This window comes from Macaca mulatta, chromosome 4 (genome assembly GCF_049350105.2).
Source record: "Macaca mulatta isolate MMU2019108-1 chromosome 4, T2T-MMU8v2.0, whole genome shotgun sequence".
Lineage (NCBI taxonomy): Eukaryota > Metazoa > Chordata > Mammalia > Primates > Cercopithecidae > Macaca > Macaca mulatta.
The window spans coordinates 2268451-2292156 of record NC_133409.1 but is presented as its reverse complement, the minus strand read 5'-3'; the positions used below and the strand labels follow the sequence as shown (position 1 = coordinate 2292156).

Below are 23706 nucleotides of genomic sequence, written 5' to 3'. Positions count from 1 at the left end.
CCTGGGAAATAAAATTTTCCTCATTTCTTTAAACAATTAATATTGAGTTTTCAGTTCCCATATCGGAAAAAAAGATCCTAGAAGGCTCACAGAGCCTAATAGAGCCTAATATATTAGTAAATTGACTACACACTTGTAAGCAGTTTGGCTGGAGCGAGAGGACATTAGGGAATTATGAAATATAATAACATCTTTCTTTCGAACTTGGTAATTCCTTTCAAAACAATGAATACAAAGTATTAAAATATCATTGGAAATATCCAAAATCTATCTTAACATCTACTGAATTTGACACTTTACACAGTTGCATTTTAATTTCCTGTAGCAAATTATAATTTTCTTAAATCTTACAAAAATGATCTTTTACCTATATTCTACTATAAGAATTTGTATACACATACATACATACACACCCAGACACACATGCATACACCTTTTATACTACTTTGGCATAATATTGTTAGTTAATATAATAGTAAGTATAAATGTAAAAATCTGGCTTCTACTTTGTTGTTAAAATAATACAACTGAAAGTCCTCAAATGAGAATAAGAATATAGCAAATCAGAAATATTATGAGGTTCACAAATACGTAAATTTCATTTATTTTTGAAAAGCTCAGCAGTAAACAGTCCTTAGTACCTGTAATGAGCTATTCATAATAAAGGGCAAACACCAAGGCCAGTGCCACGTAGGATTCTGCTTCGTGTTTAGCTGCGACCCAGCTGTCCCATGCAACGTCCCAGATCCATCTGCTGGCAATCTGTGAGAGAAATTTTGTAAAGACCAACTTTAGATTGAACATATTAAGAAGTAATTTTCAAATCTACACTAGTTTTTAAAAAATGAATGCATCAGTATCTCAGAAATTATTTTTAAGACATAATTTGTCTGGTTTTCCCTTTCATAAAAAGCCTGGAGAATGACACTGCCCCAGCCCATCCTTCTTCTTTAATGGAGGCTGGCCTTTCTCTAAAACAGAGAGAGGCTCCCTTAGCTGTGTTTCCAGGGCCAGGAGCAGAAGGCCCCTGGGAATGGGGATGTAGTGGCTCTGCATACAGTATGACTCTGCCATGTAATCCCTGACAAGGAAGTCTTCCCACCCTTTAAAGATTTTCAGCCAAAAAGTTTGTCTGGGCCTTTCCTTGAAATGAAGAAATGGCATTGACTATACAAGTAGGCTGATATGGACAATTCTAACTCCTTTTCTCTGTGTACAAATCCATATGTGATCTGATTTCAGACCACTTCTTCGTGGAGGATCTAAAATGGCCCAAATTCTTTTTTTTTTTTTTTGAGGCATAGTTTCACTCTTGTTTCCCAGGCTGTAGTGCAATGGCGTGATCTCAGCTCATCGCAACCTCCACCTCCTGAGTTCAAGTGAGTCTCCTGCCTCAGCCTCCAGAGTAGATGGGATTACAGGTGCCTGCTACCACATCCAGCTAATTTTTCTATTTTTAGTAGAGATGGGGTTTTACCATGTTGACCAAGCTGGTCTTGAACTCCTGACCTCAGGTGATCCGCCCACCTTGGCCTCCCAAAGTGCTGGAATTACAGGCATGAGCTACCACGTCCGGCCGAAAAATTCTTTATGGCTTCTCCTATTAGGAAGTTGACTTTATGTCCCCACCCTGTGAATAAGACTTGGCCTTGTGACTTGCTATGAGTTGTAAAACATGACACTGTGAAACTTCCAAGCAAGTCCTTCAGAGGTCTTGTGGCTGCCGCTCTCATGCTCGTGGAACACTATGCTGAGACCCCCATGTTATGAAAGCCCACTCAACCTACTGGAGGATGCTGGCTCACATGCAGGAGAACCCAGGGGCCCAGGCCACAGCTAGCCCAACAGTCAGACAAGTGACAGAAGCCATCTTGGACCTGCAGGCCCAGGTAAGTCATTACACGGCTACAAGTGCATCGGTGAGACCAGCAGAAAAGCCAAGTAGCCGACTCACAGAAAGTAAGCAAATACATGGCTGTTGTTATAAGATACTAAGTTCTGGGGTGGTTTGTTGTGCAATCATATAAGCTGAAACATTCCCCCACTGCGCATCATGCCACTCTCTACTACCTACTTGTTACATATCAAGCACACGAAGTCATCCCTGCCTCAGGATCTTCGCACTTGAAGTTTTCTCTGCTTGGAACATCCTCCCTCCTCTTTGGTACGGCTGGTTCCTTCTTATCTGGATATCAGAGGGTTCTCCCTTCTCTAAACAATCCCAAGTAGCCACTCTGCTACTCTATCATATCCCTACCTTAATGTTCTCTTTGTAGCACTTACCATCTAGAACATCCCTATTTCTTAAATCTGTATGTCATATGTGGTGCAGCTTCTCTTCTCCATGGGAGCCAGGACGGTTCTTTCTTGCTGATTGTTCTCTCAAGTACCCCTCTGCCAGTCCAGGTCCCCCTCCCCATGCTTCATCATGCAGTCCACTCCTAAATGGAACCTCTACAGATTCTTCCAAACGCAATTTTTTCTCTCTTTTCTCTCCAACTCCCACATATTCCGTATCAACTCCTTAGATAATTACACAGCCTAGTGATATTATCTCTTTGTTAATAAATAATTTAATAATTACCTTGCTGTTTATTGAGGGCTCTGTGCTGGTGATTATGTTAAGGATTTTAATATAGATAATTTCATTTCATCTTCACAACAGCTCTAGGAAGCCAGTTTTATCATCACCATTTTATAGATGAAGAAACTGTGCCAAGGCCACAGCCAGCAAATGTTGCAGAGGTGATCTGACTCCAAAACTCAGGCTGTTTACGTTATTCCTATCGTTTTATTTCCTTAAATTCTAAATTGTGCTGCATTATCTCCTTAACTACAGTAAAATCTCCTTGAGAATCATGGTCCACGTTTTATCATTCCTTGTCTTTTCCTTAGTACCTAACACCCACTAGTGCCCAAAATAAATTTACTGGTTAATTAATTAACTTAAATTACATTAAACTGTCAAAATTGATATGCTTAAGGAAGAGAATAGCAATGCACTTTAATAAATTATTAGTATCAAATTGCTACTTCTAGGTTCTTTCTTTCTCCTTCCTTCCTTCCTTCCTTTCCTTCCTTCCTTCCTTCCTTCCTTCCTTCCTTCTTTCCTTCTTCTTTCTTTCTTTCTTTCCTCTCTCTCTCTCTCTTTCTCTCTTTCTCTCTTTCTCTCTTTCTTTCTTTCTAGATGGAGTCTTGCTCTATTGCCCAGGCTGGAGTGCAGTAGAGCCATCTCGGGCCACTACAACTTCCGCCTCCCAGTTTCAAGAGAGTCTCCTGCCTTATCTTCCCGAGTAGCTGGGAATACAGGGGCCCACCATCATGCCCAGCTAATTTTTGTATTTTTAGTAGAGATGGGGTTTCACCATGTTGGCCAGGCTGGTCTGAAACTCCTGACCTCAGGTGATCCACCCACCTCAGCCTCCCAAAGTGCTGGGATTACAGGCATGAGCCAATGCACCCGGCTGGTTTGTACTTCTCAAATAATTGACAGTGAAATAAATACATTTAACAACACGATACTTTCTTTTGAAAGGTACCTCAGAATCTATGGAGTGCCCTTGAGTCATCACAATAAAAATCAAATCACTAGAGAGGAGATGCCTTATAGTTCTAATTGCTAGATCCTGTATCAATGGGGTACTTACATTTATTGCTTGGCCAGTCTTTTGAATAAATAATACTTTTATAATGAACTTATAACGGTGGTACCCAAATTCTTTGACTGCTAACAGTATGCGGTCTGCCAATTCAAGTGACAAGTGAGAGAATACTTTATCCTCGTATTTGACATCTTTAAGACTTTCCTTTAAGAAAATTTAAGAAAAATACTTTTATTTTCAAACCAAATATTTTCTATATAAAAATTCAAGTAGAAAACATATCTAAATAATATATATAACTGTTTAAAAATAAATATATTCCTAACTAAATAATATTAAATACATTTTATGCTTACCTATTTCTGTAACAATTTTGAGGAATATTTATTGGGGTTTTCAAATTATATTCAATTACTTTTCATTATCGACACAAGCTATAAGTTGTAATTTACTAGACTACTCTGCCAAACAGTTAATAGAAAGACACAGGAGATTTTCCAAAGAAGACTTCTAGAAATTCTTAGGTAAAGGAAAGAAACCTTTTAAAATTTATACATGTATTAAAATTCAGATTTTGGTTTTCTTATAGTGAAGATTACTTGGACTCAGAACCTGTACCATGTCACTGCCCTGCTCAGTGGGCTCACATTAAAACTACTTCTTTCCAACCCTCCTCTGTAGCCTCTCACTCCACTGATTTTTCTCTGGCCTCCAGGAAAGTGAACTCAAAGATTTCTAACCATGTTTATTAATAAATTAATGTATAACTTGAAGGAAATGGACATGGCTTGTGGGCTATAAAGCATTACTCTTTTTTACAAACCAGGAGCAGAACTGGACACCTAGCAGACAGACTACACATCTCTGATTAACTGACTTGTTGTGCCTGCACCAATGACACACAATGCCTTCTGGTTCTAGTGACAACTGCATGAGCCAATTCCTGGAATGAAATTCTTTGTATATATATTCTCTGTTTCTCTGTAGAACCCTCATACAATACTGCTATCATATATATTTATCAACCTACTGTTAGTATCTGCTGGATTTTAGTTTGTACTGAATGAGCTTGGAATTTCTTCAGTGGCTCCATTCTATATGAATTAGCAAACTTTAATTTTGCCAGGGCACTCTTCCATTCTTTACCTATATCAGCAATTGAGTCATCAAAAGGAGGCTCTACATACTGAACATCGTGAACTGACTCTCTCAGTCTTTCTCTTAAAATCTGTGCATACTGGAGGAGAAAGAGAGAGGGGAAGAGAGAAAGGGAGAAAGATTACTTTTTAAATTGTAAAATGATTTTTCAGATTAAAAAACCCTGTACAATGGGACAGGGCTCACACAAAGCTTGGAAATTTGTTAAACAGACTTCTACAATAATGTGGTTGCTAAATCCTAGATTTGCTCCTGGCTATCAATTTGGCAAAAAAAAAAAAAGGAATACTATTTATCCTTTTATCTATACTCACAAACATATACACACAAATTGCATGCATATATTTAGAATATCCATGGATGATCCACAGGGACTAGAAACAAGAGTGGCCTCCAGGGAGAGCAACTGAGTGGCTATGGGATGGAGATACAGGGAAAACCTTTCTTCCTCCCTACCCTGAGATTATGTAAATATTATCCTTCATTATCTTAAAATTTTATTTTACTTCATTTACTCATTTTTAAATAATATAATTATTTAGGTAGCACATTCATAAGTCTTAAGCTGAAAAGATACCAAAAGAGCATTGATTCGATATTTATCAGTTCATGCTTTTGACATGAAACATTCATTCTGTGACATCCAATATGCATTAATGAAATATTTGCATAGTATCCAATATGTCCCAGATAAATGCTCTAGCCTCTTAAATTAAAGCAGTGAGCTTCATTTTATTAATAGCCAGGAATTTCTTTTTCTTGCCTAATTGCTTGGCTAGAACTTCCAATTCTATGTTGAAAAGAAGTGGCAAAAGTGGACATCCTTGCTTTGTTACTAATATTACAGGAAAAGCTTTCAGTCTTTCCCCATCGAGTATGATGTTTGCTGTGCACTTTGTTGTTGTTGTTTTGAAACAGAGTATTGCTCTGTCGCCCAGGCTGGAGTACAGTGGCATGATCTTGGCTCACTGCAACCTCTGCCTCCCAAGTTCAAGCGATTCTCCTGCCTCAGCCTCCTGCGTAGCTGGGACTACAGGCGCATGCCACCATGCCCAACTAATTTTTTTTCTTTTTTTTTTTTGTATTTTTAGTAGAGATGGGGTTTCACTGTGTTAGCCAGGATGGTCTTGATCTCCTGACCTCGTGATCTGCCCACCTCAGCCTCCCAAAATGCTAGTATTACAGGTGTGAGCCACCACGCCTGGCATTTGCTGTGCAGTTTTCATACAGAGCTTTTATTAGGTTGAAGTAGTTTCCTCCTATTTCTAGTTTTTGGGGTGTTTTTATAATAAAAGAGTGTTGAATTTGACATATGCTTTTTCTTCATCAATTGAGATTTATCATGTGGTTTATTTAATTTAGTTAATGTGGTGTATTACCTTGATCGATTTTCATATGCTGGATCATCCTTGCATTCCAGGAACAAATTTCACTTGGTCGTGGTGTCAAATCCTTTAAATAAAATGCTGAATTCAGTTTGCTAGTATTTTGTTGAGAATTTTTGCATCAGTGTTAATATATGATACATGTCTGTAGTTTGCTTTTCTTGTAGCGTCTTTGTCTGCCTTTGGTATTAGGGTAATGCTGACTTCTTAGAATGAGTTAGACAGTATTCTCTCTGCTTTTATCTTCTCAAAGAGATTGTAATAATTGATATAACTTTTTCCTTAAATGCTTGGTAGAATTCACCAACGAAATCACCTGAACCTAGTGATTTCTGCTTTGGAAGGTTGTTATTGATTCAATTTTTAAAAACAGATATATGCTTATTCAGATTATCTATTTCTTTTTGTATGAGTTTTGGGAAATTGCATCTTTCAAGGAATTGGTCAATTTCTTCTAGGTTATCAAATTTCTGAGCACAGAATTGTTCATAATATTCTTTTATTATATTTATGGTGTTCATGAAATTTCTAGCAATATCCTGACTTGCATTTCTGCTATTAGTAATTTGTGTCCTCTCTTTCTTAGTTAGCCTGGATAGAGGCTTATAGGTTTTATTGATCTTTTCAAGGAAAAAGCTTTCAGTTTTGTTGGTACCTGATTTCAATTTCATCAATTTCTGCTATAATTTTTATTATTTCTTTTCTTCTTGGATTTAATTTGTTGTTCTTTTATAGTTTATTTGAGGCTTATTTTAGCTCTTTCTTCTTTTCTAATATATGCACACATTCAATACTATACATTTCCTTCCAAGCCCTGTTTTTGCTGCATTCTACAAATTTTGATATGTTTTCATTTTTATTTAGCTCAAAGTATTTTTTAAATTTCTTTTGAGGTTTCTTCTTTTGTTAGTGTTTTTTGATGTCTAGCATTTCTTTCTAGTTCTTTCTTAGGATTTCCATTTCTATGCTTACATTGCTCATCTGTTCTTGTATGCTATTTTATCAACTACAGCCCTTTAACATATTAATCATAGTTACTTAAATTCTGATAATTCCAAAATCCCTGCCATGTCTGGTTCTGCTGCTCACTCTGTGTTTGTTGTTGTTTTTAGTATGCCTAATTTTTTTCTTGAAAGACAGACATGATTCGCCAGGTAAAGAAACTGATGTAAGCAAAAGAAACTACCAACAGAGTGAACGGGCAACCTACAGAATAGGAGAAAATTTTTGCAATCTACTCATCTGGCAAAGGGCTAATATCCAGAACCTACAAAGAACTCAAATAAATTTATAAGAAAAAAACAACCCCATCAAAAAGTGGGCAAAGGATATGAACAGACACTTCTCAAAAGAAGACATTTAATGCAGCCAACAGACACATGAAAAAATGCTCATCATCACTTGCCATCAGAGAAATGCAAATCAAAACCACAATGAGATACCATCTCACACCAGTTAGAATGGCGATCATTAAAAAGTCAGGAAACAACAGGTTCTGGAGAGGATGTGGAGAAATAGGAACATTTTTACAGTTGGTGGGACTGTAAACTAGTTCAACCATTGTGGAAGACAGTGTGGCGATTCCTCAAGGATCTAGAACTAGAAATACCATTTGACCCAGCCATCCCATTACTGGTTATATACCCAAAAGATTATAAATCATGCTGCTATAAAGACACATGCACATGTATGTTTATTATGGCACTATTCACAATAGCAAAGACTTGGAACCAACCCAAATGTCCATCAATGACAGACTGGATTAAGAAAATGTGGCACATATACACCATGGAATACTATGCAGTCATAAAAAAGGATGAGTTCATGTTCTTTGTTGGGACATGGATGCAGCTGGAAACCATCATTGTCAGCAAACTATCACAAGAACAGAAAACTGAACACCTCATGTTCTCACTCATAGGTTGGAACTGAACAATGAGACCACCTGGACACAGCAAGGGGAACATCACACACTGGGGTTTGTTGTGGGGTGGGGGGAGGGGGAGGGATAGCATTAGGAGATATACCTAATGTAAATGACGAGTTAATAGGTGCAGCACACCAACATGGCACATGTATACATATGTAACAAACCTGCACATTGTGCACATATACCCTAGAACTTAAAGTATAATAAAAAATTTTTTTAAAAAAACACTGCTGTAACGAGGCCTCTAGTATTGTGCTTGTAATGTATTTGTGGAGAGGAAGCATTCCATAGTTGTAGGACTAGGTATTTTAGTGAACCTGTGCTTCTGGATTGTGAACTTCACAAATGTTTCTGAGTTTTCTGTTTTTTCCCCTACTTGCTTAAGTCACACAGGATGGCTAAGGAGGGCTGGAGTGAGGTCACAGAGCAAACTGCTGCTTGTCACTCTACTTTTGGGGGCAGCTGTTTATCCTGTGACCTCACTTCTCTTATGGTTCTAAGAAGAGTTAATTTTTTCGGTTTGTTCAGCTTTTTACTTGTTAGGACATAGTAGGGACTTTAAGCCCCTCACATGTAGAACAAGAAGCTGGAAGTCTTACCTTTGTTTTTTGAATGATATTTTAGCTGAGTATAGAATTCTAGGTTGATAGTTATTTTGAGTCCTTAAAGATGATGCTTCAATGTCTTCTGTCTTGCATTGTTTCTGAGAAGTACGCTGTCATTTTGTCTGTTTCTATGTATGTAACATTCCTTTGTTCTAGTTGCCTTTAAATTTTAAATCACTGGTTTCAAGCAATTTTATTTTGCATGTCTTGGCGTAATTTTTTTCGCGTGTCTTGTGCTTGGAGTTCACTGAGCCTCAGATTTGTGGGTTTACAGTTTTCAACAAATTTGGAAATTTCTCATTCTTTATTTCTTCAAATACTTTTTGTCTGTCCTCTCTCACCTCATTTGGGGACTCAAATTACAAGAACATTAGGCTACTTTAAGTTCTGCCAAAGCTCATTGACATCTTGTAATATTTTTTCAGCATCCTTCCCCAATTTCTGTGTCTCTAAATGTCCTTTCTTCTGCACTGAATCTGCTGCTAATGTCATTTAGTGTATTTTCATTCCTGACATAGTATTTTTCATCTACAGAAGTCTGAGTTGAATTTAACATGCTCAGTCTTTCTCTACACTCTTAAATATATGGAATGTAATTATAATAACTTCATATGATTTACTTTGATGAAAACTAATAACTCTCTTAACTACTTTAATGTCTGTTTATATTAATTCTATTTTGTGTAATTTCTGGGCTGATATTACTGTTTCTTCAATTTTGAACTTTATTTTCCTGCTTCTATGTAGGTCTATTAATATTTAGAGACCAGACAGTGTGAATTTTACCTTCTTACAGGTTGGATATTTTTGTATTCCTAAGACTCCTGAGCTTTCTTCTAGAACAGACATTTGGAAACGGTTTAATCCTCTTGAGCCTTGCTTCTTAACCTTGATAAGCCAGATCAAAGAACTCATTCTCTATTTTTCCCACTACTAAGGCAATGCACTTCTTAGCACGCTAACCAAAGCCCTATATTTGTCATGGTTTTCCACTTTTTCTGGTGGGAACACGCCCAAGGATATTTTTATTCCTTTTGGGTGATTCTTTCTCCACCTCCACTCTCCACCTTTGGCAAGAACTTTCCTCACCAGATGCACTGCTGCACTAAGCTGAATACCCTGAGAAACGCTCTGTAGGTCTTTAGGGCAGCCCTGTCCTAATACTCTGCTCTTCAGTCTCATGCTATCTTGGCTTCCCAGGCTCCCAACTCCTTTTGAACTAAAGGAGGCCTTTCCTTGTGTTGTGGCCTGGAAAGTCTCACCAGGCAATTAAGGTAGGGGCAATATTGGGGCTTACCTTACCTGTTTCTCATCTCTTGGAGATCACTCTTGTCCTGTTTGACACCCAAATCAATGGAAACAACCGCTCCATACATTTTTGTGTGTTACTTTTAGTTTCTGGTAAGAATTACTCCATATTGGCTGAGAGTAAAAGTCCCTCACCAGAAATAAATCTCCTGTTGTGATCATCTGTCAGGCTTCTGTGTCTTAATTGCAGAAGCAGCATTATTAACTCCATAAACCTCTCAAAAACAAAATTATTTTGTTTTGGTTTATTAAGAGAATGCTTCTCTAGGGCAGTGATTGGGACCTTCCTTTCCTCTACAGTATACTCAAGGGATGCAACTACATAGTATCATTAACAGCAGCTTTCAACTGCAATGATTCTTAAGGAAATGGGGCATTCATGTGTGGCCTGAAAATAGCCATTAATGCTTCTAATAAGCTGAAAATTTACATCTGTACAATTTCTCCTTTGTGTATAATATTGTATTGGCTGTCTGACTATACTTATTAAGTATAATAATATACTTATTAAGCTATACTTATTAAGAATATTTTATTCCTTTTATTAAGAATCTTTACAATCTTTTTTAAATTGGGAATAGGCTTTAAATATGATCAACTTTTTGGCATCTAATAATACCTGAGTTTCTACTGATGTAGCATTTCCTTATATTGAGCCTATATATAGCCCTAAAATAAAATGAGCTTGGGCATGAGATATTACTTTTATTTCTAAATGCCACATGCTAGTGTTTAAGATTTTTTTTTTTTTTTTCTGAGATGGAGTCTCGCCCAGGCTGGAGTGCAGTGGCATGATCTCAGCTCACTGCAACTTCCTCCTCCCGGGTTCAAGCAATTCTTGTGCCTCAGCCTCCCTGAGTAGCTGGGATTACAGGCACCCACCACCACACTGGCTAATTTTTGTATTTTTAGTAGAGATGGGGTTTTGGCCTCTTGGCCAGGCTGGTTTCGAACTCCTGACCTCAGGTGATCCACCTGCCTTGGCCTCCCAAAGTGGTGGGATTACAGGCATGGGCCACTGTGCCCGGTTGTATTTAAGATTTTCAAATGCATGTGCACAGGTGAGAACAGTTAAGCTTTCCATTTTTAGTAATCTACTTCGCATTTTGTTAACCTTTGATCTCAACAACAGGAACTCATTCTTGTTAAGCCAAAGTATAATTTATTGGAAAGATACAGTTTACATAACAGCAAAGAAGGCTGATGAACCAGATTCATAAAGACACATGGAGCACTTTAGCTTCTCATCTTCAATGTGAATAAACCTCAATCATTGTATTTGCATTATTTCAAATAATTCATCTAATTAGCTTAGTTTGGGTCTCATCCTCATTAAAAAGTTAAGGAAAGTAGCTGACAATCTCACCAAAGCTCTATGCAATTGCAGATGAGTTAATTCTCTAAAAGTTAACTGAGATGCTACCACTAGAAAAAAGGAAATGGAGGCAAGACAGATAAAATCAAGAGATGGTCATATTGATTAAACAGTATGTCTTAAATTTTCCTGTGCTCCAAAATAGGGAAATTAACAGCTACCTTAAATTGGAAATGACTAAGTGCACAGTTTCCTCACGTACATTTAGTAAGCATTTGTAGAGTCCTCAATGTCTTCCCAATTATTGTTCTATTCAAATTTCTCACCTCTAAAAGACTCAACTTTAAAGATAGCTATAATTGATGACATCCATATCAAATAAGCAATAATTACTTTGGTCCAAGTCCCCTCACTCCCAGATTTTAACCTATATACCAGGTGCACTTATGTGTCCCCTCATGGAGTTCAGGCTCATTGAATTTTAAAGACCACTTCAGACCTCAAATAGGCAGTAAGTTTATAAAAGCCACCCTTGTCTGCCTCAATATATAGAAATTTTTCTTTACTGTTGGTGACCTATCTGTTATTCAGACTCATTGCCAAGCGAACAGCATAGTGTTTGGGAGTGTGAAGTTTTAAGTCCAATCGATTTAGGTTTCTAGCCTTGCTCTGCTCTTTTTCTTAGCTGTGTAAACTTGGCCTGTTTACTTTTCCTCCTTTAGTTCGTTCTCTCCTCTGTAAAATGTAGTTACCAAGGAAACATTATTAGAACCTGAAATTTCGCCATTACTTATTTTGAGAATTCTCTTTTTGAGAGTAATCTTAAAATGTTTTAGGGTCTTCAAAAAACTGTTTTGCCTGTCATCTCTGACTTCATCCTATTATAGGTCCATGAAGTAAGTATGAAGAGAAACCAATACAGGCCAAGTGGACCGAGTACCAGCACACAGGTTCTGGTCCCAGCTCTATCATTACAGCTTTGTATCCTTGGGCAAACTAGTATCAATAAAAGATAGTCTTTAATACATTAACGGTTTTCAAAGCCTAATCATATAGAAAGACCTGTGTTATACCACCAATACAACTGAATAACGACCCTTTCCATCAATATCAGACAGTAAGTTTTGGACAGAATATTTTCAACTTAAGTTTTTTTCTCCTGTACATTCTTCAAAGATCCAGACTGCTGATGTTTTAAAAACCCAAAACACGGCACTATTCTGCTTGGTTTATCAAAATATTTTTAATACAGCATACACTCATTTTTCGCTAGCCAAACTGCTTATAATGGCACTAAATACACTAACATACTGTGTTTTAGTACGAAGCAATAATTAATACTCAGAGTACTCTCAGGAAATCCGCAAGCTGAGTAAATCTGAAAAGAAGATCTTGTAACCACCCTTCCAATCGACTTAGTAGGGTTCTACGGCCCTAATTAAAAAGCGAGAAAACTTTAGCACTCAAGTCCAAAGGGGACTGCCCAACTCAGTCTCAGGCTTCAATTTTGCACCTGGGAAAAAAGAAACACAAAAGGGAAATGCTGCCTTCTTGGCTCTGGGGGTGGTGACGGGAGCGGGGCCCACTGAGGAGCGATTTCAATTAAAGGGTCGGACAAAGCCGTCTCGGGTCCCTAGCAGTCTCCGCACTCACTGCCTCCTTCTCGAACATGCTAGGCCTCCTCTCTTTCCTAGGCGTCACCGGCGCCTGCTGAGAGCTCTGGTTCGGGGTCTGGATGAGGCTCGACTTCACGCCTCGGCCTCGCTTCTCCATCTCGCTCTGCTCCCCAAGACTCCCACTACCTCTCCTCCGCCGACCGTCAAACGCCTCAGCAGCTCCCGCGAGGGCGGAAGTCTCCCGCCTGCGCCTGGAACGGTCGGAAGTGCCCGCTAGGGCTCCAAGGCGCCTGGAGGCGGGGCACGCAGGTGCCTGCGTCATTCATGCGCGCCGCAGCGGGGCACCGGAAGTTATGGAGGTAGGGCGGGCGCAGGGGCCGGTTCGATCCCGAGCTAGGCAGGGAGTCAGCGCCAGGCTGGGTGGTGTTCGGCTACGCGGAGTGGGTGGGCGAGCACGCGCCTGCGGTGACCGGCGGTCCGGCGCTGGAGGGCGCTGGCGCCGTCGCGGCCCTGGCCTCTGTGGCGGTATCGGACGCTCGGCCTTGCAAGACGCCTGGCGGGCCCTGCCGGCGTCCCGGGGCCGGGCTCGGTTTCTCCGTCGCCTCTTGACCCTCAACTGGAACGCGGCGGACTGTCAGGGAGGGCTGTGCGCGGTGGCGCGGGGGCGGAAAGCCGCAGGTCGGACTCTCACCTGACCGTGGCCTCGTTCCTAGAAGCGCAGTTTCGTAGTCGTTGCCTGTAGGGTCCACACTCGGACAGTAAATTTGTTTTCATCGCTTTTAGACCGTTTGAGTCACTATGAAACTCATCACGACGGCCTCACCGACCTCGTGTCAGGAGATCTGGTTGCCTCGTAATAAACATTTATTTATTTTTCCTCCCTGAGGCAATTAAATATCAAACACCTATCATCAGCAGTAACGACAGCGGAGCCGGGCGTGGTGGCGCCTGTGGTCCCAGCTACTCCGTAGGCTGAGGTGGAAGGATCGCTTTAGCCGAGGAGGTGGAGGCTGCGGTGAGCCGATACCGCGCCACTGCACCCCTGTCTGGGCGACAGCGAGACCCCATTCCCAAAATAATGATAACGATAACTACCATTTTTGAGTACTATGTGCTAGATGCTTTTCATGTATAATCTGATGACTGCAGCCCTACAAGGTGCAGCCTGGCACCGTTTTATTTCACTTAGAACTGAGATTCGGATAAAGTAAGTTTTCCAAGGCAAGAGGTAGTCAGAGACTGAGGAATGATTCAAATTTAAGTCCAGCCCCAAAGCACCGGCCTAGTGTAGTCTGCAGAGTTCCAGCCCCATAGAGCCCAATGGAGGATGCGAGTGACAATCGCCATTCAAAAATAGTTCATGCCGATTTCTTTAGTGATGACTTAATTGTTAGCGCCTACTGGGATTGTTCAAAAAGTAGGGCTGAGAGTGGAAAGTGCAACTTCTGGGGACAGGAGGAGCAAACAGGGCAACTGATACTGAGCAGGACCAGGGAACTCAGACTGATCAGTTTCCACTTTACAAAGCTGCCCAGAGTTAATTGTGACTGTCACAACACAGCCACTCCTTAACTCGACACACCAAAATAAAGAGCCTCGGTTCAGCTTTGGATCCTGAATTTGACTTCTTTGCAGGATTATAGATGGTCTTAGTGTCATGTGGGATAGTCGTAAGGATTTTGATTTTATTTGATTCTCCATGGAAAACCAGTACGGTTTGCTACTTTTTACATGGCAGGGAAGGCTAAACTTTACCTCTGCCCATGTTAGTTCAGAGTGACCCCTTTAACAAATGAAAGGTTAATAAGAAAAAGGTTTATTAATGTACAGAGTACACATCACAAGGGATAAACGTCAATGAAAAGTAACTTGAAATGGTGGCTTAGAACTACATTTGTATACCATCTTCAACAAAGAACTATAGATTTGCAGAGAAATGACACAGGAGAGCAGTTTCAGGCTTCAAAGGGCAAGAAACTGGGAAAGTCGATACATATTTGAAAACTGATGGAGTAAAAATTGTTTGCACATTCCTCTGGTACCTTCTCTGGTCTGGTAAGAGTCTAAAGTTATCCCCAGTAAAGAATATATATCCTGTGTTTGGGTGGAAGAGGGGGAGGAGAGAGAGCTTTTCCTTCATTTGCTGCCTCTTGTCTTCAGCTCCAATTTGTTGTTGTTTTTATATCAAAGAGGCATGTTTTGGGATGACATTGTGGTTTTCTCCAACACCGTTTAGGGAGTCAGAGGTACGCGGGGTTCTTTTTCCTTCTTGTTCATTATACTTGGTTTCTGCTCTCCCATTCCCCATTTTAAAAAACTGCTTATTTTGATAACTCTAGGATAGTGAAGGAATGCTGAGAGGAATAATGCTCTGTTGGTAAAATACATTCAGCTTCCATGAACTCATGTCTTTTTTTCTTTTTTTTTTTAGTGAAAGCAAGTTTATTAAGAAAGTAAAGGAGTAAAGAATGGCTACCCCATAGGCAGAGCAGTTTGCAAATATTATGATTGATCATTTTAAGTCTTTAAACCTTTATCATATTTGAGAACATTTGTGTAAATTTTATTTATTTATTTATTTATTTGAGACGGAGTCTGGCTCTGTCGCCCAGGCTGGAGTGCAGTGGCGCGATCTTGGCTCACTGCAAGCTCCGCCCCCCGGGTTCATGCCATTCTCCTGCGTCAACCTTCCAAGCAGCCGGGACTACAGGTGCTCGCCACCTCGCCTGGCTAATTTTTTTGTATTTTTAGTAGAGACACGGTTTCACGGTGTTAACCAGGATGGTCTAGATCTCCTGACCTCGTGATCCACCCGCCTCGACCTTCCAAAGTGCTGGGATTACAGGCTTGAGCCACTGCGCCTGGCCAAATTATCTTTAATATTTAATCACAATGTTTTAATCATACAACTTTCATGATATCCAGAAAGCATGTTAACAGCAACTATACCTGAGTGCACTCAGTTCTTAGAGAATTTTCTTGTGACTTAAATATATAATACTCTGTTTTTCTTTCAGTTAAGCAGTGCCTTTTATTTTATTTTTTTTAGGTATTAATAGGGGACCCTATTACCACATGTCTTTCTCCCTCGGTGTATGATATAATTTGTAATCTTGGGTTTCAACTCAGAGAAAATTGTGATATCAATAGCATTGTTACTCAGAATGGTGAAGTATGCTGGAAAACAATCACAGACTGTGTGAGCTACACGGAGTCAGGTTTGTGCTGTCTTTGTACTCCAAACTTTCATAACTGTTCCATTGAAAATGTCTTGACCTGTAAAATTCCCCTTTCTGACCACTGGTTCCTTTTGTTAGATAATGTTATAATACAGGCCTCACTCCAAAGGAGAACAGAAATTAATGTGAAAAGAGAAGGGATGAGTACAGAGAAGCATGGAGAAATTAATGGAAAGCTGGGCTAAGAAAACCTCCTCTACAGAGGAGGTGTCAGGAGGCAGAGAGGGGCTGGTGGACTGTTGATGATGTAGATCTCAGGGCCTTGAGATGATTCTCCATAGGAGTCATATAAATTAAAGGTAGAAAATGACCAGTAATAGATTATACAGTTATTTTAAATGTCTTCTAGGCATTCTTGCACACTTTGGAGCAGAGATATAGATGCGGAAATTTAATAATAGTTATAAAAATTACAAATGAACATACTCTGGCCTAGCAGTCCATTTTCAGTAATCTTTAAGACAGATACAGATATGAAAGTGTGATTGTGCAAGGTTATTCCTTGCAGCATTGTTTGTAACAGCTAAATAAATAAACAGCCAAACATCAAGCAGTAGGGGATTGGTTCAGTAAATTATGATAAATTTATATAATGGAATATTATGCAGTGGTACAAAAGAGTGAGGAGGCTCATCTGATACAAAAGTCTCTGAGCTAAGTTGGAAAAAAAATAGGACAGGCTTGTATTTGTAATTACCCTTTGGTATTTATTGATGATGAACCAAGCGGATGGTTAATGCCAAACTTATCAAAAAAAAAATTAAAAACTTCATATGATAAATACATTTAAAACAATTCATTGCCATTAGAAATCTCAGTCTAATAACGTTAACTTAAAAAAATCAGGTTACAAAGTTGTGTATACAGTGTGAGCCTGGTTTAACTTAAAAAAAAAAACCAGGTTACAAAATTGTATATACAATGTGAGCCTGGTTTTCTGTATTCTTAAGTACAGGTAAAGACATTGACAAAAATAGTTTTCTCTTGTTTGAAACTTTTTGTATTTTCCAAATTCTCTGCTGATAGTATAGTTTTCTTTCATAACCTAAGCATTATGTGATTTATTTCCAACAATGTAAAAGTATATCATATGTTCAATGATAAGCTAATTGTTGATTTTCTGGAAATTTTATAATTAAAGCATTTTTTCTGTGATGATATAGATATTTTATATCACATGATATGGAGCTATGGTGCTGAAATTTGTTTTCTTATCCTTTAAGATCAGGGTCTGGATTACTGGGGAAGCGTGAGGCTGCTTGGCCCTGTGTGTGAGGCTGTCCATTCACATTTCTTATCTTTGACCAAGGGGCAATTTGAAATTCGATATGCACCGTGGTTCCAGTGGACAAGTTTTCCAGAGGTTTGGCTTTTGAACAACCTTTAGAAATAAAAGACTGTGCAAATACTACTTAGAGGACTTATTATTTGCCAATTTTAAAGGGGCTTCCTTCATCTCCAGGCCCTCCAGCTGTGAAGAAGTGTCGAGGGTTGCAAGAAAACCCTGGGCTGTTATGCCAGGTCTCCAAACCCTGAGCTGAGAAACATGCCCTTTGGAACACAGAAAGGTTTTGAATTCATTATCACAGGATTAGGGGTTGGAGAGCTAACATTTGGCACATAGTGCTCGTCCAGGGATAGAAGAAAAATTGACCACTCCAGAATAAGAGGCCCTGTGGAGAGGTATTGAGGTGTTCTAAGACAGCCAGGCCTGGAGACCAGAGCTGGGATACTTGGTTTGTTAATGGGGAACTGAAGGGAATATGGGTAATTTGGGCCCCAACCCAAAATCTTGTTTTGGTTTGTTTTTTTGGTCAGTTTTTCTTCATTTTGTTTGGCACACTAAATGACCACAGTAAAGCAGTAACTGTAACAAGTCTAATTCTGCTTTGAATTTGGAGTGAAGGAATCATCATGTCCCCCTTGTACTAGCGCCTTTAAGTGGCAGGATGAGCTGCCTTGTGTGTATCTGTTTGAGGACTCAGCCAAATCAAAAGGAGAAACACGATGGAGGTCGAAATGCTTGACTTTTCCACTTAAATTATGCCAGATTTGTTGCTTTCAATAAATGTTTAAATAAAGAACTTTCAAGGAATTCTTTAGCTATTAAAATATTTTTATTGATTCTTTAAGCAATATAATTATACAGAAAATGTTTACTTATTTGCTGAAAATAACAAAATATAGCAGTTGAAATCTCTCGAGGTTTGAATTTCAATAAATAATGTTACTTTGAGAAGTAGTTTTGGAGTGTACATCCTAATATATGTTTTATTCTAAATAGTTATTTCCTGAAATATTTGATGCCTTGGAAAGTCTACAATCTCCCGCTATTTCTCTTAGTTTAATGAAACTGACATCGTGTCTGGAACGAGCCTTGGGTGATGTAAGTGCGAGAACTCTTCCATTATTGGCCCATTAAATTGTCTGAATGAACATTAAGCTATTTTACAGTTGTCCTCAGATTTCTTATTTTCCTATAACATAAAATCATTTGGTATACATTTTTAATATTTCCCTTTTGAATGATGATGAAATCAAAGGATTGGTGTCTAAGTACTTTTCACCCTTCATTTGTACAAACAGTTGTTTCATGGATAATGTTTTTAATGTTTATTGACTCATAATGCAACTGTTGCACAATTTTTGTTTGAATTTTAGGTATTTTTACTGATTGGGAAAGAATGCCCCTTTCTTTTAAGAGATCTGCTTGCATCTGAGGAACTTGCTCAAGTCTTCGGGCAGTCTGTGGTAAGCTTGTTCATCTAAACTCATGGGGAGTGTATTAGTCCGTTTTCATGCTGCTGATTAAGACGTACCCGAGACTGGGAAGAGAAACAGGTTTAATTGGACTTACAGGTTCACATGGCTGAGGAGGCCTCAGAATCATGGTAGGAAGATAAAGGCACTTCGTATATGGCAGCAGCAAGAGAAAAATGAGGAAGAAGCAAAAGTGGAAACCCCTGATAAACCCCATCAGATCTCATGAGACTTACTCACTATCACGAGAATAGCACAGGAAAGACTGGTCCCCATGACTCAGCTACCTCCGCCTGCGTCCCTCCCACAACTTGTATCTTCCATTTCTGGAAGATACAATTCAAGTTGATATTTGGGTGGGGACACAGCCAAACCATATCATGGAATAAGTGCAAAACAGCAATTCACATATGCTATGCTTTTGTTCTTCCCAAATTGATGATGCTTTAGAAAAAAATTGTATCAGTGATTCAAGCATATTCTTCCTTCCCACCTTCCCTTTCAAAATTGCCCCTCCTCCAGCTCGTAGAAAGCTTTCCTATCCCAAGTGTGAATAACTCCGGGGCACCACAGGGCCAGTGTGAAGCATGTTGCCTCGATCAATTACATATTATTAACTATAATAATCCAGAATACAACTTTAACCCTTTAAATGAGTGATAATGTGGTTTTATTTGAAAATTTTAACGTGAAATTATGCCTTTTGCAACCATTTAAACTTACAGTGGAAAAAAATTCAGATGTTAAAAAAATCATGCAGTTACATACTATATTAAAATCTCCTAAAGGGCACATGATCAAGAGACTTAAGACTAATGAATATCCTTATGCAACTGAGTGAGGCAGGGTCAAGATGAAGAAACCCAGGAGAGCCTTATGTGGAAGCTGCGCTTGCCAAGCCAGGAAGCTGCCAGATGATTTTTGGAGTAAAGAAATTTGTCTTCAGTGGAGCTTTTCCATTCATTTCCGTGGGTCTTTACTGCTTGTCGGCTTAAAGATCATTTTCTTTTGTGGAGAGCTTGGAATGAAGATAAAAAGTGCAAACCTTTTGTTGTTACACTGAATTCTTTTTTTTTTTCTTTTTCTTTTTTTTTTTTTTTTTTAAGACAGAGTCTCGCTCTGTCGCCCAGGCTGGAGTGCGGTGGCTGGATCTCGGCTCACTGCAGGCTCCGCCTCCTGGGTTTACGCCGTTCTCCTGCCTCAGCCTCCCAAGTATCTGGGCCCGCCACCTCGCCCGGCTAGTTGTTTGTTTGTTTGTTTTTTGTATTTTTTAGTGGAGACGGGGTTTCACCATGTTAGCCAGGATGGTCTCAATCTCCTGACCTCGTGATCCGCCCGCCTCGGCCTCCCAGAGTGCTGGGATTACAGGCTTGAGCCACTGTGCCCGGCTGTTACACTGAATTCTTAAATACATTTTGTTTCTTTGATCTGTTCTTTGGTACTTGCTTATATGTGATTGGCCTTCTGCCCACTTGTGGCCCCTTCAGCTGCCAGGTACTTTTACTTGGTCACTGCCATTTATACATCTGATTGACCAGACAGTGTGAACCATGAATATTTCATAAATTATTGGTAGAGCAAAAAGGTCTCCTGAAGCTGCATAGAAGAACTGCTTGTTAAACGTTCCTACATTCAGTAGAACTGCTCTTGATCATTTCCACCTCCTGGTTTTGGGTCTCCCCTCTGAGGGAAGTTCAGAATGCATCCACATTCCCTTCTCAGCAGCCATCTTTCACATGCATGAATACAGTGTTCACTTCCTTCTCGAGTCTTCTGGAGGCTCAACTATTCTTTCTCCTATGACAGAGTTTTAAGTTCTTTTAGTCTTTGAACATCTTCTGTTATTTTCTGAGTTTCTTCTAAGTATGGTGCCTCAAACCCAAAGCAGTTCTCTGGGCGTGGCATGATTGTAGTCCATTAAGTAGGACCCCTGGTTGGGTGTTTTCTTCACTCTGTAAATAGATGGTGGGGTGGATCAGTGATGGGCTTCACGTCAGACAGCTAGGAAGTGGAGGCTCAAGCCTGGAGTCATGCTGCTCGGGCATCCCCTGCTGCCTCTGCTTAACCATACAGTTGCATGCTGCTTAATACAGTGATATGTTTCTGCTTGTCATATCATTGTCTTTTTAAATTTTATTTAGATGTTAGGCACATTTGAAGCACTTTATTAAAGCAGGATAACCTGGGTTGGATCTTATCCCCCATATTGATTTTGTAGCCTTTGAGACCTTGGTTTCACCTTTCCATGCTTGTATTTATTTCACCTAGATGCTGGGGATAATAGTAGTACCTTCCTCGTAGGTTGTTCTTAGGATGAGTGAGCTGATGAATACATATAAAATGTGTCTAGCACATATTAAACACTCAATGTTGGTTTTATTATTATTACTGCTATATACTAGCCAAAACTGTTGGCTCTGTCAGTTAAAAAGAGCAGAAATATTATCTTCATATTATATTGGTTTATTCAATAATTCAATAATAATTAACTATGTAATGATTTGCTGTCCTTAACCGGATTAGATGAATGTGCTAAAAGTCTTCGTTGGCTCTCCGTGTGGTCTCAACCTGCGTAACGTCTTATGGCATGGGTTTGCGTCCCCTGAAGAAGTTCCTCCAAAGTAAGTTTCAAGTGAAGGAATTTTCTTCCTTTTCTGGATCTACCAAAGAGTTTTTTAAATTCTGAATTTCATGAGAAAGAAGTAGATTTTGTGAAACATGAGTGAGTTTTGAGATAGCATTTTGAAGATGAAATTGAGTATTACTAGTGTAGTCACCAGAGTGATGACCGGGTTATGGTTTCAGTGACTTACACCCCAAAGGCAGTTCAGGGGCGACACCAGAAGGATGTTATGCCATTCACGTCCTGGGTGGGTGGAAGACCCTGAGGTTTCATTAGGGTCTTCATCAGAGTTTCTGTGGTGTTACTGTGCCTCCCAACTCTTGCACAGCCTAATTCCTACATCTAGAGAATTTTGGGCAATTTTTTTTTTCTTTGAGATAGAGTGTCACTCTGTCACCCAGACTGGAGTGCCATGGTGCATTCTCAGCTTACTGCAACTTCCTCTCCCAGGCTTAAGTGATCCCCCTGCCTCAGCCTCCTCAGTAGCTGGGACTATGGGCACACGCCACTATGCCCACATAACTTTTTTGTATGTTTTGTAGAGATAGGATTTCACCTTTTTGCCCAGACTGGTCTCAGACCCCTGAACTCAAGTGATCTGTCTGCCTCGGCCTCCCAAAGTACTGGGATTACAGGCATGAGCCACCATGCTCAGCCAGTTTCATGCAATTTAATGGTGCTTTGCTTTCTTAATTTTAAATTTGTATTTTTCACAGTGAAGCTTTTTATAGGCATGATTGAGTACATTTTTGTAACAGATCTCTATGGTATTTCCCCTAGATACTGTTCAATGATGATGCTGTTGACAGCAGGATTGGGTCAGTTACTGAAGAGTTACCTTCAAAAAACTAAACTTACATTGGCACATCGCTCTTTCATAACTCCTACAAACCTTGAGGATTTGATTGTTTTTCCTGGTAAGTACTACGTTTCACATTTCTTCCTTAATGTAGCTCTGCGTAGATATTTGCAAAGTCAGTAAACAGCATTAAGAGGTGCACTCTTGAGGTGGGGTGAAGTAGTTATTCTTCAGTAGTCGGATGGCTTTCAGAGTTGCTTGAAGAACCTCCTACATTTTGCCACCCAAAGCCCTGCCTCCTCCTACCATGCCCTGGGGTGGTTGTGGGGGTCACAGGAAGTGCAGCTGTGTGAGTCAAGCTCTTTCTTCCTCAGATGCCCTATGCGCAGCAGTGGTCTCAGGCTGTTGGATGATGTACATTTTCTCCTCCTTTTATCTCTTGTATTTTTGTACTCATGATTGTTATACCAGAAATACTTATAGTAGTATCAAGGGTCTTTTACACCTTCTGAAAATGTATTTTACTTCTCTTGGTCATTGTGCTCAGTTGGTCCACCCTGAACTGTTGCCTAAATCACTGAAGAGCTGTCCATGCCCCACTTTCCAAGGGTCACCTGCACCTCAGGCCCTTGGTCAGGGCAATCCTACTCTCTAACAAGTCCCCTGCTGCAGGGGTCACGGTTCAGCCACCTAAAGCGGTTGGCTCATTGGCGTCACTCCTCCAGCGTGTTTCTGTCTTTTTCCAGTTGATCATTATGATTGTGTTTAAAACTGTATGTTATTTTACAGATGTTACTTATGAGGTGCTCTCAGTATTAGAAGAAGCGATGACTAAATCTGCTTTTATATTAAAAATCATGTTACCATATTGGGAAGTTGCACTGGTCAAGTTCAAGTCACACAGGTAACTGAAGGGTGCATGGCAGAGTGGTTTGCAGTGGTTGGAGGCCAGTCTTTCTTGATGCCCTTCACTTTCAATGCTTTTTGCTGTTGGAGTAGGAGTGAAGAGAAGCTGGACTGACTTGAGCAGACCTGAAAATAAAACACCTTCATAGAGTTGCTTCAAGGACAGCCTGTGATTGTATCTTAAACATTTTGTGCTGGCCTTTTGGTGCAGTTGATAGAATTGTTTTTTAGGATCCACTTTTTAATATTTTCTGGAATTCTTAGAATGAGCAAAACATGTTCAGAACCATGAAACAGAGATAAGCCAGCTTTGTCCTTACATTCTGTTTCTGTTTCCTCAGGAGCAAACACGTGTATGGTCACCACCAGAAGGTCTGGTGAGCTGGTCTTTAGTTCCTTAAAGGATATTAACCTAATTCATTCATTTTTATGCCTTGAGAACCCACTGAAATCCTGGTAT

General features: G+C 39.7%; 2 protein-coding genes across 23 annotated transcripts in view; one reads left to right on the top strand and one right to left on the bottom strand.

Moving 5' to 3' along the window:
- Positions 1–588: 588 nt before the first annotated feature.
- DYNLT2 (dynein light chain Tctex-type 2) lies at positions 589–13241 on the bottom strand. The gene is made up of 4 exons (XM_028846951.2): positions 12957–13241; positions 4633–4839; positions 3648–3806; positions 589–762 (listed from the first exon to the last, which is right to left on the bottom strand). Exons 1-4 carry the CDS (start codon positions 13239–13241, stop codon positions 652–654), a joined length of 762 nt encoding a protein of 253 aa, XP_028702784.2. The 3' UTR covers positions 589–651.
- The window catches only part of ERMARD (ER membrane associated RNA degradation), a 34467-nt gene continuing 23997 nt past the window's right edge, over positions 13237–23706 (top strand). For 14 of the 22 annotated variants that reach the window (XM_015137741.3, XM_015137738.3, XM_078001088.1 and 11 more), the window contains exons 1-8: positions 13237–13278; positions 15969–16137; positions 17382–17521; positions 18443–18544; positions 18820–18909; positions 21442–21539; positions 22322–22458; positions 23130–23244. In XM_015137741.3, the coding sequence (XP_014993227.2) occupies positions 13273–13278; positions 15969–16137; positions 17382–17521; positions 18443–18544; positions 18820–18909; positions 21442–21539; positions 22322–22458; positions 23130–23244 (857 nt within the window). In that variant the 5' untranslated portion in view covers positions 13237–13272. Of the gene's footprint in view, positions 14975–15968; positions 16138–17381; positions 17522–18442; positions 18545–18819; positions 18910–21441; positions 21540–22321; positions 22459–23129; positions 23245–23706 lie in introns of those variants that run through there. The other 8 variants (XM_078001095.1, XM_078001093.1, XM_078001098.1 and 5 more) reach the window with 2 other exon arrangements.

Bases quoted from the DNA above. Each gene is read 5' to 3' on its own strand.
- DYNLT2 (XM_028846951.2), bottom strand. From the start codon at position 13,241: ATGACGCAGGCACCTGCGTGCCCCGCCTCCAGGCGCCTTGGAGCCCTA. The intron at 4,840-12,956 runs GTGAGTGCGGAG...TTTCTCCTCCAG, and splicing joins GCATGTTCGAGAAGGAGGCA to TATGCACAGATTTTAAGAGA. The intron at 763-3,647 runs GTAAGTACCCCA...TTTCTCTCACAG, and splicing joins AGACTGGCCAAGCAATAAAT to ATTGCCAGCAGATGGATCTG.